Source organism: Ursus americanus, chromosome 17 (assembly GCF_024610735.1).
Source record: "Ursus americanus isolate L20-20 chromosome 17, mUrsAme1.1.p, whole genome shotgun sequence".
In the NCBI taxonomy this organism is placed as follows: domain Eukaryota; kingdom Metazoa; phylum Chordata; class Mammalia; order Carnivora; family Ursidae; genus Ursus; species Ursus americanus.
The window spans coordinates 17,775,824-17,791,305 of record NC_142143.1 but is presented as its reverse complement, the minus strand read 5'-3'; the positions used below and the strand labels follow the sequence as shown (position 1 = coordinate 17,791,305).

The following is a 15,482-nucleotide window of genomic DNA, read 5'->3' as shown; positions in this document are numbered from 1 at the left end:
TGCTTAGCAGTTTGAAAGAACAAATCTCTCTGAAAATAAGCGTACCTCCAAAGCAGTATCATCATGGCTACACACTACTCTAAAGGTATGCCATAGCAAGCTGTCTGGCTTTTGACATTTTCGTTGTAAAAATAATAATAGTAATAATATTTGTACAGAAGCCTTGCAAGCATAGTACAAAAGTAGGCCCATGTGTTCTTTACCTGGATTCACTATTGTTAATGTATTGCTCTATTTGCTTTATCATTTGCTCTCTCTCAATGCCTGTACACATTTTTCCTAAACCATTTGAGAGTAAACTATATATATCACATTCCCTTTACCCTTACACACTGGAGCATATTTGAGAATAAGGGTGAATTCTTGCATACCCGCAGCAGTTAGCAACTTCAGTCGATTTACTCCTGATTTAATACATTTGTCTAATTACCATTTGTCTTCTAATTTTGTCCCCTGACCCCATAACATAATGTCCTGTCTTGGCATTTTCTTCCTCTAGTGCAGGATAGGGGTGGGCATCGTACTTGGCCACCGGGCCTCTTTAGTCTCCTCAGGTCGGGGGTAGTTCTCCAGCCTTGCTTTGTCTTTAATGACATTGACATTTTGGAAGAAGACAGCCCACCACCCCAACTTTTTTTTCATAGCATGTCCTTCATTTGGGGTTTGACCGATGTTTGCTCATGATTATATTGAGATGATGCCTGCAGACCCAGTATCACAGGAGTGGTGATGAGTCCTGCTCAGGATATCCCACTGGAGGCTCATGATTTCCAACTGCCTCTCATCTGTGATGTTAATTTTGACCACTCGGTCAAGGCGCTATCTGATTTCTCCACGGTACAGTTGCTTTTTCCCCATTGCTACTAAGAAGCAGTCGATGGGGAGATACTTGAACACCCAGCAAATATCCTGCTCCTCATCGAAGTGTCCTCCTAGATGGAAAGTCTATTGATGAGTCTTCCCTGAAGCAATTATATTGTGATAGTGACAAGCGATTTTTTTAATTCCTGAATTTCTTCCTTCATAGCATGTTGGATTAGACTCTGAGATTCTGTTATTTAAGTCCTTGGCCGCAAATGCTCATCTTCATTCAGGAGAGGGACAGAGGCAAACCCACAGACTATGGCTCTGTTGGCACAGTCCCATCCCAGAGGGGCTAACTTTGAGAAAGCGTATCTAGGACCTTTCCTGTGGGGGTTACTTCTGCCGCAGGGTTGTTGGAAAACTGAATCACACTTGGACACCTGCTCACCTTGTTCAGTTAGCCATCCCACCTCATTCCTCAAGATGTCTTTACTTGAAAATGAGGTTTGATTTTCATGCCAGGTATTGGCTTTTTGTTTTAAAGAGATCAACCCATGTTTGGAGAACAATGGTGGCTGTCACAAGAATGCAGAGTGCACGCAGACGGGACCCAACCAGGTGAGTTCTGCCCCCCGGGGGCCCTTAGTTAACCAGGAACAAATTCCTGAGTCTTCAGACTGAGAACAGACCTGTGGACACCAGCAGCATAAAAAGAACATGTTAGGGGAAAATCCTGAACGAATTCCCAAAGAGGCCATTCTGTGGGAATGAGAAATGGTGGAGGTGAAGGAACAAAGGGTTCTTGGGAGAAGGGACTTCCTGAGTGGGAGACGTAGACGGCTGCCAACGCAACATGGTTTCAGAAGCACCTAGAAAGTTTCCAACAGCGCTCTCCTTTCTTTCGGCTTTCTGATGTCCGGAATCCCACATGTTTTCTTGAGGCTCTGCAATGCTTGTGCCATGGCAGAAGATAGCATCGTTAGGCCCTCTGTCCATCGTTTAGTCCGTAACATAGTGAACCTTACAGCCAGAGCTAACACGAGGAAGTTACCTCCATCAGAAACCAGATGATGAACTGAAGTCCCCAGTAATGTTCTAGGGACCTTCTTGAGCCCCAGAACTCAGTGCCAGATCTCCCAATGGGCAGAACAAACAGGAGCCTAAAGCACCCAAAAATAAGGAAAAACGCACACTTATTTTAAAGAATCGTGTGTGTGTGTGTGTGTGCGTGTGTGTGTGTGTTTACACATATAGTGGTAGAAAAACCCAGCACAATTAGACATATTTTGGGGTTCAGCAGAGTTCTTATTTCAAACCACATATGGAGTAAGGAAAACCTAGAAACGTTGTGCTGCTCAAGGCCTCCCCAAATCCTCCTCCAGACCTAGAAGGCAGTGAGAGGGACACAGGGTTGATCGCGGAGACAGGACCTCAGCCCAGGAGGGGAGGCTGGGGGTGTCTTGGTAAAGGTTTAGGGCCAAGGTCAGGGCCCACAGTGAAGGACGAGGCAGAGGAGTGAGCACCTGCTCTTTGATGCTGGCTGACCCTGCCAATGAGTTCCAGTTCCAACAAGCAGACATGAGACCGGAAACGCTGCCTCTCTGGGGGACACATTAACAGCAGGTGCGCTTTCTTCTGGGCGCGCGGCGTGGTGACTGGAGTGTAGCCGGGTTTCAGCCCCACTCGCTCCCATGCAGAGCGCCAGGGAAATGAGGGTGAAGTAGACAGTCCCCAGCTTCCTACAGACAGTGTCCCCTCCGTCAACATGAAGCCCCCGCTGACTTCCTTGGCCAAACAGTGGGTCTGACTGATTGTTCTCACGTGTGCCACCCGTGCGACTCCAAAGCTCGCCTCCAGCAGCTCCCAGCGCTGGCGTCTCAGGGCAGAGCGTGGTGGAGATGTGCAGGAATGCAGGGTGCGTGGGAGTGGGCCTAGCTTAGCTTCCTCACGCTGAGCCTTCACCAGCCAAGGCAACGAAAGAGGTGAGTGCCAAGGAGGCAAGGGACCAAATCAGGCAACAATGTTTTAAAAAAAAAAAATAAAGTCTCTTGGCAGCAAAGTTAGGCTATGTAGGAGACGCCAGTGCTAATGTGAAGTGTGCCGAATGTGCTAGAATGTGAGATGACAACTATCATTGTAGAAAAGAGCTTACCAAGACCGAATGCAGACTCTAGGGGCATTACCGTTACCGTTATAGAAGTGGAGCCTGAGAGCCCGCAGAATCTCTCTGTGAAATAACCCACCCCCCTCCCCTCCGACAGGCAGTCTGTAACTGTTTGCCCAAATACACTGGAGACGGGAAGGTGTGCTCCTTCATCAACACCTGCTTGACCGTGAGTATGGCTCTGCGGCCGACGCCCTCGGTGCCCAGGCCTGCGGCGCCTCCTACACCCTCTGCCAGCGGATGGCACCTGGAGGAGGCCTCCTTCAGAGCTGTTTCTGGGCTGTGAGGCTCATTTCTCCCTCGTGTTCCGGTTGTAGTTGGAGAAACTCCATTCTCTGCCTCTTCTTCTCATGGCCTTCACCTCTATGGGGGTGTGTCTCTTCTAGTAAGGACACCTGCCTCATCTATGATGCTCTCTTCTCTAGATCCTTAATGGCATCTGTAAAGACTCTCTAAACAAGGTCACACTCACACACACCAGGACGTAGGACATGGGCAGACGTTTTGGGTATAGAGCGAGCACACAGCATCGTCAGAACTTGAACCCATGTCTGTCTTACTCAAAAGCTGCACCCTGGATCCCTTTCTGTGGTGCTTGTTCCTCCCACAGGGCAGCGAGCCCCAGAGGAGGACCAGTCTCTGCACCTTCCTTCCCTTCTTCATATCACCAGCCTCCAGCTGTGGCCATGAGCACGGCACAGACGCCATGTAATTAAAGCCCTTCCTCTCCAAGCTCCAGCCCTCCCGTCCCCTGTGTTCATCTGGCAAATGCCTCAGGAGAACACGTCCCCATAGGGAGTGATTGCAGGAAGCAGGGTGCTGGGATGTGGAGCTGTGACGACCAGACCCATGGCCCGGTTAATTTCCACAGCAATCCTTCAGTGATCCTTTCCATCTGTCTGTCTGTCTGTCTGTTTTGTAATGGCCACCTTGTCCTGGCAACTCGCGCAATGAACCCACGTGTGCCCAAGACTCGGTACAAGAGTGATTAACTCGCGGCCACTGCACCCATGACCGTCACCACCCCCTGCATTCTTTTCAGGAAAAATGGAAGTTTGTTTTCTTGCAAGATGAGTAGAATTAAAGCATGTTTTTCTGCAGATGAGGATAATCTGATTAGAGAGAAGGACACTGAAACTGAGGGAGGGAGGTGGGTTGTTACAGGAGGAAGTACAGGCGTGGATGAGGAGAAAGGGACCCAGAGCCCACAGCTGAGCCTCCGGGACAAGCAGGGGTGGTGGTAGGTAGGCAGGTAGTTGGTTAGTTGGTCAGTCAGGCAGTTAGTCAGGTAGGTAGGTAGTCAGTCAGTTTGTTAGTTAGTCAGCCAGTCAGTTACTGAGTCCCTCATGGCCCTTACTGTGAATTAGCTTGAAAATGTCTGTGTCTGACCATTCTAAATAAATTATGACAGAGGACAGAGGCCACTCAAATTTCTTCACATCCAGTGGGGAACCTCGCACTGAATGACACACATCTAGGTCGATGGGCATTCCCTAGATACCAGGCGCCATTTCAGGCACTGGGAGCTCATCAGTGACCAAGCGGCGAAGTCTCTTCCCTTCAAGAGTTTACACTGAGGGGGAGGAGAGGGACACTTGGCGCATAAGCAACTGGTCAGTCAGTTGTAGGTTTATTTGTTAAATAAGGAAAGTAGAGCTGGAGATCAGGCCCAGGCAGGCGGTGAGCATCAGGACAGGAAGATGGGCTGGTTCTTGTGTCTATTTTCTCCGTAAGGTATGAGGCGAGCTCGTCCCTGAGAGTGAGGGCCAGGGGTTGAGAGTTGCAGAGAGGAGTGAAGGTGTGACGTGTCTTCTCCAGGGAGAGAGAAGGTACATGCGCTGGAGGAGGGGGGCAGTGTCAGTGTCTGTGTGATAATTTTGTGGCGAGTTCAGACAACAACACCCAGCCCGTCCATCAGGCCGGGCCCAGAGGCCACGGTTTTTCGAGCCCTCCTGTGGGCCGCTGGCCAGGACCGAGCGAGGAGCCAGGGCGACCGGGCCCAGTGAGTGGGCGGGAATGTGGGTGAGAAAGAAGTTGGCTCAAAGGAGGGGAGGCCCCTGTGAGTCAAAGGAGGCTGGAGCCACAGCATCGGAAGAGGTGGGTTGCGATGATGAAAGCTGATGGTCAGAGAGAGCAGGGGGTTGAAGCAGAGCTCTCAGGAGCCGTCCACTTTAATGGTGGGACAATGTCAAGCGTGGTCCGGCGGGGGTGGCGGAGGCAGAATGGGGGCAGGTATAGTGGAGACCATTGACAGGGATGCTGACACCACCAAGGGTGACGACAGGTGTGGAGAGTAAGCCAGTGATCCCGGCCCCACGGCTAGGACGAAGAAGGGGTGACAGTAGACTCCATGTGTTCTCAGGGAGCTGGGGCCTGTGAAGCATGAGAGCGTAGAAATGCTTTGGCAGTGGCTTTGGAAGTGCAGCAAGAAAGACACCGTCCTAGCCCCCCCCCCCACCCCCAGACCATGAAGTGTGAAGTAAGGGAAGAAAAGAGCTTTGCCTGAGGGGTGCACGGAAACCTCTTCAGTAAGAGGCGGAGAGAGTTTTCTGAAAACGGGTGTAGACTGTCAAGAGTTCGTTAATGACTGTGTGTTTCAGAAGTCACCAGAAAGGGTTTGTAAGGGCAGAAAGGGGTGGGTGTGGGGTCAGATCACGATGTCTAGAGCAGCGTGGAGGGGAGCGTCCATGAGGTAGGAGGGAGCCTTGAGAGCCTAGACCTTGCTGTCGTTGACTGAGATCAAAAGCAAAGTGGCACAAGGGGGGATTGGTCTTGGTGGTCTTACAGCAGGCTGGCAACGGGACAGTAAAATCCAGGGTACCTAGCCGGAAGATCCAGGGCCCCCAGGAGATGGTGAAGGGTCTTTCAGAAGGCAGCTTTCTTGGAGAGCTCACGGAGCTGTGTCAGCTTGAGGCGGGAATCTGGGACACTAAGTCCCCCCCGCCCCCCGGCCCAAATATCATGCTCCACAAAGACTTTGGGAACAACAGTTAGAGGAAAGGAAGATTTTACAGTCGGCCTCTAAGTCTGTTGATCTCCTTCTTTGTCAGCCCTATCAGGGTTCTTTTTCCTGAGCTCACTTTAACTTGGCTTGGGCTGCGGAGCCCTCCTCGGTGTTCCTATGGATGTCAGCTTTGAGCTGTACTCTGCTTTGTTTCTATTTTCGGTCTCTGTCCCATCTTCCCCAGTTTTTAAGCTCTTTGTGGACAAGGACAGTGTGTTCTGTTTTATACCCACTGCCTTCTAGCTGATGACTGTTACCTTGGCTATTATGAGATCAGAGCTTAAGCCTAAAGCTGGGAATTGTCAGACAAGATTGGTGTCTTTCTGGCCAACCCCCAGGTGCCAAGAAATTTCCCATTTGGAACCTCTGGTTTTGTCTGTATAAGGCTGGAGATCTGCTCGGTTGGACCCGAGCATCTTGGGATACAAGGCTGGGTGAATAAATGGCCCTTACAACCCTAGGGAGTTGAAAGGCAAGTTCAGGAAAGGGGCAAATCATGCAAACATGTCAGTTAGAGAGTGAGTAAAAACCTAAATTTCAGTGCAGAATTGCTTGGAGAATATTGACAGAGCTGGCAAACTGGTCTGACCCCTATCCGTATCCCTCACCCCTTGGAAATTTTTCCAGAAAAATGGCGGCTGTAGTGAATTTGCCATCTGCAATCACACTGGGCCAGAAGAAAGGACGTGTACTTGCAAAGCCGAATACACTGGGGATGGGTTTACCTGCCGTGGCAACATCTACCAGGTAAGGAAAAGCATGTTCCCATAAAGTAAACCCTATATCCCTCCCTGCGCTAAGAATCCAGGTTACCCAAGGGAGGTGCAAGAGTTTTGTAACTTGTAAAACTCTACAAAAATGGGAAAGACTGTTCGTATATAAATTGGCAATGAGAAGGGATTTTATCTACTTGTGGGAATTCTCAGATCAACGGTTCTAGAGTCAGAAGCACTGGGTTTGAATTCGACTCTGCCAGTTAGAAATGTGGCATTGGGCAATAACATCACCTCTCGAGGCATCAGCTTTCTAATCCATTAAAAAAAAAATACTAAGCCCATCAGGTTGTTATCAGAAATAACGTATGTGACAGGCACAGAGCACACAGTAACTCCAAGGCACCATGCTGTGGGTTGCTGTTGGAACGTATGGGTGAGGGCAGGCACACAAGCATCTCTGCTGGGCATAGCAGACGAGGCAGCATTACACTTGTAGATGTCTACCCCTTTACAAAGCGAATGTCCTGTTATTTGGTTTAAAGAGGGACTAGAGCATTCTGGCTAATCAAATATTCTTGTTGAGGAAGAAATGAAATCTGCCATAAACCCATAACTGATTTTTTAAAAAATATTTGAACTTTTTAAAATGCTCCTAAAGCTTAGCTGCTTCTGGAAATGGCTGGACCTTTCTTTGATAAATCAGATGGTGACTCCAGAAAGGTTTTGGAACTCCCAGCATGTCCCCGTAGTTGTTCTGAACATCAGTGGAAGCCTGTGGATGGGATGGAAATAGGCCCATCAGGGCAGATTTCCAGTTGAAAGTATAGGAGAGACTCTCGACCTTAGAGAAATTGTCCTTAGACAACCCCGGATGGTTCTTGCACATAATCCCAGACATGAAGTGGCCCTGCCCTGTCTTTGTTTCCAGGAGCTTCCCAGGAACCCAAAAACGTCCCAGTACTTCTTCCAGTTGCTGGTAAGAACATGTGTGTCTGTCTATAGCTGTAGGACGTGGGTCTCCAGCCAGATCCGGGGAAACTGTAGCCTCTGGAGCTGGTGAAGGGAGAAGAAAGTCTGGGGATGTGGATTTCTGAAATAGGGTCCCTGTTGGTCCTTTGTGGACTGCTCAGGCCTTGGGTGGGCGGCAGGAGTGGAAGCAACGCCGCCCTGGCCCGTTTGACGCACAAGAATGCAGTGTGTGCAAAAACTACCACCGGTGGAGGAAGGAAGCATTACTGGGGCGATCAGCGAACGCTTTGGGGGAAAATATGAAGTTAGAGCTCTGTGCACATCAAACATCAGCATAAGTGCCAGACATATTGAAAAATAAAAGATAAAAATATAAATGAAGAAGATAATAAAACCCGGAAGAAAATATAAGTAACCATAGGACCTTAGCATCGGCAAGAAAACAATTAGAACCGCTAAGTCATTCATCTTATTATTTACATTTGTATTATTATCCCAATTATGTAAAATATTTGTATGTAGAAAGACACTGGGAAAGAATACCTAAAAGTAACAGGTGACTTCCAGGCAGTGGGATTATGGGTGGTTATTTCCTTCTTTATGCTATATTTTCAAGTCTTTAATACAATAAGCATGTGTTATTTTTATAACTGTATACAAAAAAACATTATTTCAATGACAAAGAATATGAATGGATTTGGGGTGCCTGGGGGGCTCGGTCAGTTAAGCATCCAACTCTTGATTTCAGCCCAGGACTCAGGGCTGTGAGATCGAGCCCCACATCAGGCTCTGCCCTCCATGGGGCGTCTGCCTGAGATTCTCTCTTCCTTTCACTCTGTCCTTCCCCTGCCCCACTCATAGGCTCTTTCTCTCTTAAAAAAATATATATATATATAATTTTTTTAAAAAAGAATCAGAATGGCTTTGAATCTGAGACTAAATAAAACACAGATCGCCCAATTCGGTTTTCCCTCCTCTCTGCCACCATCCACTCTCTCTGCTCTTTGTCTGAACCCCCGCCCAGTATTTATGTTAAATAGGTGACATGCGGCCCTGCCTTCCTTCCCACAGGAGCATTCTGTGCGAGACCTGAGTGGTCCAGGCCCCTTCACTGTCTTTGCACCTTTATCTGCAGCCTTTGATGAGGAACCTCGGGTAAGCATGACGCTCTAGACAAGCAGAAGACGTTTGGGACTGGAGCCCAGTCTTTAGGTATCACCCTGGAACCAATGCTGGGGACATTTCTGGGCAGGAGATTTAGGAAGAGCTGGTGCTGATCAGCAATGGGACAGGCTGCCTTTCAGCATAGGGACCCCTATAAAGGGGAAGGATTTAAGTGGATTTGCGGTGTAACAGCTAGAGGCCCGCTAAAAAATATTCCTGAATAGGGTAAGAGGTTGGAAAAGATCAACAATTCTTAAATGATCCAAACCTTCCATAGACAAAAAGAAAGAAGAAAGAAAGGGAGAGAGAGAGGAAGAAGGAAAGAAGGAAGGAAGGAAGAAGGAAGGAAGGAAGGAAGGAAGGAAGGGAGGGAGGATGCTGCGTTAAAGGAATTTAAATCTTTTTTCTTGCAGACCTTATCAGAGCCTTTACTGTTCTAACATTCACTGGGACTCTTCATGCTGGATTACCCATTAACATATAAAAATGTAGCAAACATTTATTGAGTGTGCCAGACACTGTTTCTAGTACCTGGCCTAGATTAATTCATTTAGCGTTCACAACAACCCTATCAGTTGGGTGCTATTATCCCCATTTTACAGTCCAGGACATTGGCAGAAGTAACTTCCCCAAGGCCATATGACTAGCAAGTAGTGGAGCAAGGACTCAAACATGACTCCAGAGCCTGCGTCCTTCACTATGCACACTGCCTCTCTATGCATATATTTGATTTTATTTTTTTTAAGATTTTATTTATTTATTTGACAGAGAGAGAGACAGCCAGGGAGAGAGGGAACACAGGCAGGGGGAGTGGGAGAGGAAGAAGCAGGCTCCCAGCAGAGGAGCCCGATGCGGCACTCGATCCCAGGACTCTGGGATCACGCCCTGGGCCAAAGGCAGACGCTCAACGACTGAGCCACCCAGGCGCCCCTATGCATATATTTTAGATACTAGTAAAGCAGAGATACAAAAATACTTTTTGAAAGATGTTGACATTTGATAGTTTTTCTCTCAAAAGCATCAAAAGAGATATCATGAAACAAAGAGAACCTTATGGGCCTTTTATTACTTTTTATACTTTTTATTAATGGTTAATATTGTTTGTGTTTCGATTTATAAATGGGAAAGTATCGTGATCTTTTCCATACTTAAGGTTTAAATCTGGCCCAGGTACCTCTCCAAGGGGGGCAGGTGCCATGCAGCGTTTCCCAGCATTTTTCACAAGAAAAGCCTTTTTGCAAGTAGCATCTCACAGGACTTAGGGTCCCGCCGCATGTGTTGTGAAATGCTGGGCCAGGGGAACTTCAAGCTCCCTTCCAAGCTGAGAATCTATGTTGGAAGGAGGAAAGGAACGAGGACCACTTTCTCCCTCCTGCCTGAACAGCCTGTACCCTGTAACTCTGACCACCAGCCAGCCCTGACTGCCTCCTTCCCAGTCCGGTGGGGAGGGAGGCCCCGGCGAGGGCATCGGGGAGGGGAGACCAAAGGCTCCTGGCTCTGGCTGGAACCCTCCCATCTTCTATTACAGATTAAAGACTGGGACAAAAAGGGTTTCATGCCCCAGGTTCTTCGCTACCATGTGATCGCCTGCCACCAGCTGCTTCTAGAAAACCTGAAATTGATCCCAAATGCTACTTCTCTCCAGGGGGAGAAAATCTTCATCTCCGTCTCTCAGGTAAGAGAGGCCACCCACCACGTGGCCCTCTCTCTTCTCCTCTTCTTTAGAGTAATACCAGCGATAATAGTAATAACAACAACTAGCACATGTTGAGTGATTCCTTTGTGCCAGGTAGTATTTGAAGTATTGGATGTATGCTGACTTATTTAATCCTCAAAAGAATCCTGTGATGTAGATACTATTCTTTTCTCCAATTTACAAATTGGGAAACTGAGCTCAGAGAAGTTAAGTAACTTGTCCAAGGTCACACAGCACGTAAATATTCGAGCTGGGACTGAAACTCAAAGGCACCCTGCTTTAAGCGGTCATCAGAACTGCTTCTGATCAGGAGCCAGCCAGGGAAGAAAACTTTTGACCACAGCCACTTGGCCATGCTGGTCCCCTCGCTCCCCACAACAGAGAAACAAGTAGCGGCGGTAGAATCCATTGCCGAGAGAAGCAAGCGAGTGGTGGGGGCAGAAGGTGGTGTAGAGAATACATGTGAGAAAGGTGCCAGTCTCGAGCTGCTTGTTATTTCATATTTGAGAATCACAGTGAAATGACCATTGTGGTTGGTGATCTGTAATTAACTTCTCCGGGTGAGATTACAGGCTTGTCTCACTTTTCTTTTTATAATCATAGTAAATAAATGGGCTCAAGGCTCTACTTAAACATTCACTTTCACGATGAGTTAGCATGTTGCTAAAAGCGTTCTGAAAGAAGTAATTTTGTGTCTGTTTGTCTCTGTGCTCATTTCTTTTTTTCTTTTCTTGGTTAATTTTAGGACACAGTGTATATAAATAATAAGGCTAAGATCATATCCAGTGATATCATCCATACCAATGGAATCATCCACATCATAGACAAACTGCTGTCTCCCCAAAACTTGCTTATCACTCCCAAAGATGCCTCTGGAAGGATTCTGGTGGGTGAATTCATTGTCATACTCTCGGCACAGAGTGACTCATAAGACTCATAATTGATTATCACAATTCTGATTTTTTTAAAGATTTATTTACTTATTTATTTGACACCCAGAGAGAGAGAGAGCAAAAGCAGAGGGGGAGGCAGAGGGAGAGGGAGAAGCAGGCTCCCCACTAAGCAGGAAGCCTAACAGGGGGCTCGATCCCAGGACCCTGGGATCATGACCTGAGCCAAAGGCAGATACGTAACCGACTGAGCCACCCAAGCGGCCCACAATTCTGATTTTGAGGCATCATTCTGAGACATTTTAATTTTGCTCCTTCAGTCTCAAGCTACTATTAAAAGCCTAGTGAATATTATTCTGGTAAGAAGTAAATAGGTAAAAGTCTAATTTAAATAGATAAATGGATTTTATAAGATTTTCTTTCGTTTCCGCAAGGATTGGAAGATGGAGAATTACACAGATGGATGAGACTGATGATAGGTAGAAAGATAAATAGATATGAAGCACCTGGGTGGCTCGGTCAGTTCAACATCCGACTCTTGATTTTGGCTCAGGTCATGATCCCAGGGTCGTGAGATCAAGCCCTGCATTGGGCTCCATGCTCAGCAGGGCCTCTGCTTGAGGATTCCCTCTCTCTCTCCCTCTGCCCCGCGACCTGCTCACATGCACTCTCTCTAAAATAAATAAATAAATCTTTAAAAAAATAAAAGAGGGGCGCCTGGGTGGCTCAGTCATTAAGCGTCTGCCTTCGGCTCGGGGTGTGATCCCAGTGTTCTGGGATCGAGCCCCGCATCAGGCTTCTCAGCTAGGAGCCTGCTTCTTCCTCTCCCACTCCCCCTGCTTGTGTTCCCTCTTTCGCTGGCTGTCTGTCTCTTCCAAATAAATAAATAAAATCTTTTTTAAAAATAAAAGAAAAGAAAGATAGATAGGTGGTAGATAAATAAATATCACTCAAAACAAACCTGGAGTAAAACTCCTTTTCAAGTGAAAGAAAAGACAATTTTGAATTTGATTGTTATTTTAGTACTGGCCAGGGTTTTTCATTGCAGACAACAGAACCCACTATGCCTAACTTAAACAAAAAGGGGATTCTTAAGATATTAAGTTCATCACTGGATCTCTAAGAAAGCCAGAGAGCCAGGAGCTACCCAGGGAGACCTGTGTAGGGAGGACCTGTGAAGGGAGGACCCCTGACTTCACCACGGGGCTGTCCGGACCTGTCTCCGGCCTCGGCACCTGCAACATGCAGGTCTAAGCACCAGATGCCTCCGCCACTGTGCCAGTCACGGTCCCCCTCCTAGCAGTCACACCCACCTCACGTTGTTTCCTTCCACCCATACGTCTGATGAAAACCCCTGTGCTTGCTGGGTGCCCCGTCGCCTATGAGGCTGTGGCTGCAGGGCAGTCTGGGAAAAGGCAGCACATAGCCCCCCAGCCTCCATCACGCAGAAAGGCCCGGGTACACGGGAGCTGGAGTGGGTGCTGCTGAGCCGATCCCCGGCACCTGCCGCGTCATCTCACCCTCATTCCAGTCGGTTGAGCTTTCGTGAAAGTGCTTTGTGAACCGTATGAAGGAACGTGTCGTTCCACTTCTTACTATCTTTGCAGCAAAATCTCACGACAGTGGCAGTAAACCATGGCTACACCAAATTCAGCAGCCTGCTACAGGTAAAGCCCTCGGGGATAATCTGCCGTAGGAATTTGGTTTTTCAGAGGGTTTTTTGGTTTTCTTTTGTTTCGGGGTTTTTTGTTGTTGCTGTGTTGTTTTGTCATTCGGTGTTTTATTTGGGGCGCTAGCCAGCTGTTGTGGGATCTGTGTAGGGAAGTCCTGATTTTCTGCAGCGCGAAGGCATGGCAGACCACTCCATTCCCCAAATAGCATAGGGTTTCTTTGGCTATCCAGTGCACATCGGCTGTATTAGAAGCTGAAGTATTTGAGGTTGGAGCAAGGGAAGGAATTAGGCTGTGCCGGTCCCTGAACGAGGTGCTTCCCATCTGGAATTATCACCTCCATTATAGAGATGGGCAAGCCGAGGTGCAGATCTGGAAAATCTACGCCTGAGGCATAAGTAGAAATTGTATTTAAAACTATATCTTTCTGATTTCAGACACTTTCACCACAAATTGAGTAGAGAAACTTCTTGTTCAAACAAAGATTTCAGAGGAGAATCAGGGAGGGACAGGGTCCTCCAAGGTCTCCTCTCCTCCACCTACCCTGAGAAGTCTCAGGAGGGCTCTGAGAACCAGCCCCCCTCTCCATACCCAACCCTGTAGCACAGTCTATAAACCTCTGCACAGACCAGCGATTTCCAAAATGGTCTGGGGCTCACTCTCGGGGGAGCTCTTCAGAAATGGAGATTTCAAGGTGCTCAAAATGAGACTCACCAGGGAGATTAGGGGCAAGTATCTTTGCTGGCTCACCCAGCTCCAAAACCCTCTGGTCACCCCCAAACCTGAGCAGCTCGTCTGGTTGAGCACAGGCTTTGAAAGCAAATTAGCAAACCTCTCTGGGGCTCAGTAGAAGGGAACACTAAAGCCTACTTCATAGGGCTGTTGGAAAAATCGCAGGGCTAATGTCTATGATGCACCCAGCTTATAGAAGGCTCTCGAAATGACTCCTCTCCATTCATCCAGCAATTTCCTTTTTGAGTCGATGTGAGCTAGAAATCTTATAAATACATAGGAGCATCTCAATATTGTATAAGTTTCACTTTTTTAAGTGAAATAAGAGGAAAATGCTAAGTGGGTTTTCCAGAAATTACAATTTGGGGGCAGTAGTAGGGAAAAAAAAAAAAGGTGTTTGTTAAAGCTTCTTTTTCTACTCACAAAAGCCCAGAATTTGTCTGTTTTGCAATCCAAGAAACTGAGGGTCAGAATGGTTGAGATGTGCTGGGCCTCTAGTTTCAGGCTGTCACCCCTGAACCAGCTGGAGTCCCAACAAGCCCCCGGGGCAGGCACGAAGGGAACCCCTCCAAATGGCTTTGGGCCTCAGAAAGACGCTCTGCCTCACCCCGTGGCCGGGCTCTGCTGTACACACGTCTTGCTCCCTGTGTTTCAGGATGTGGGCTTGCTGGGTGTCATCACTGACCCCGTCCATGCTCCGATCACTCTCTTCTGGCCCAGCGACCAAGCCCTGCAAGCTCTACCCCCCGAACAACAGGATTTCCTGTTCAACCAAGAAAACAAGGACAAGCTGATGGAGTATTTGAAGTTCCACGTGATCCGAGAGTCCAAGGTATTTCGTGTGCATACAGATGGGGTCCATTCCAGGAATGGTCAGTGTGTCTTCACCTCCTCAGCGCAAAGGAGACCTGAGCGCCCCTGCCCCACTCTGTCCTCCTCCAACTGGCCGTGGTTACTTGACCCCCGCAGTGTGCCAGGCCTGCCCTGTTTCTCCAACCTACCATCATTCCTCTGCTGTACTGCACATCGGCTTTCTTCTGCCCCAGGTCACACGGCCAAGTGGCTATTGGCAACAGCTCCCAAGTTTGTTCAGGCGGAGTTGTTCTCCCCCAGTTCCAAAATTTCTAGGCCAAGGGCTGATTGAGCCAGGTGCAATCAGCCGTTCACTCCTGAAGAATCTACCGTGATCGAGGAAGCAAGATCTTGTAGGCACATGGCAGCTCTTGCTGAAACCCTGTCACTCTGTGTCCTCAACTAGGAGCCACGTCTCTCTCCAGGAGTGAGTCTGTCTAATCCCAGAAGGCCAAGTGTCCTAACTCTGGCTAATTCATAGGACCTGTGTTAGTGTCTTAGGGCTACATAAAAAATAACCACGAACTGGGTGGCTTGAAACAACAGAAGCGTATGCCCTCAGAGCTCTGGAGGCTGGGAAGTCTGACGTCAAGGTGCTGACAAGGTTGTTCCTTCTGGAGGCCTGGACAGAGAATGTGTTCCATGTTTCTCTCCTAGCTTCTGGCGGTTGCTGGAAATCCTTGCATCCCTCCAGTCCCTGCCTCTCTTGTCACGTGGCTGTCCTCTCCCTGTGTATTTCTGTGTCTCCACATGTCATTCTCCTCTTCTCTTTTCTTCTTATAAGGACACCAGTCATTTTGGACCAAGGGCCCACCTACTCC

At 48.2% G+C, this 15,482-nt stretch overlaps 1 protein-coding gene across 1 annotated transcript in view; it reads left to right on the top strand.

Moving 5' to 3' along the window:
* Positions 1-15,482, top strand: part of STAB2 (stabilin 2) — a 144,793-nt gene that overhangs the window by 99,218 nt on the left and 30,093 nt on the right. The window contains exons 43-51 of the mRNA XM_045779460.2: positions 1,349-1,422; positions 3,066-3,137; positions 6,600-6,719; positions 7,617-7,664; positions 8,729-8,812; positions 10,350-10,496; positions 11,263-11,403; positions 13,015-13,074; positions 14,465-14,641. Coding sequence (XP_045635416.2) covers positions 1,349-1,422; positions 3,066-3,137; positions 6,600-6,719; positions 7,617-7,664; positions 8,729-8,812; positions 10,350-10,496; positions 11,263-11,403; positions 13,015-13,074; positions 14,465-14,641 — 923 coding nt within the window. The remainder of the gene's footprint in view (positions 1-1,348; positions 1,423-3,065; positions 3,138-6,599; positions 6,720-7,616; positions 7,665-8,728; positions 8,813-10,349; positions 10,497-11,262; positions 11,404-13,014; positions 13,075-14,464; positions 14,642-15,482) is intronic.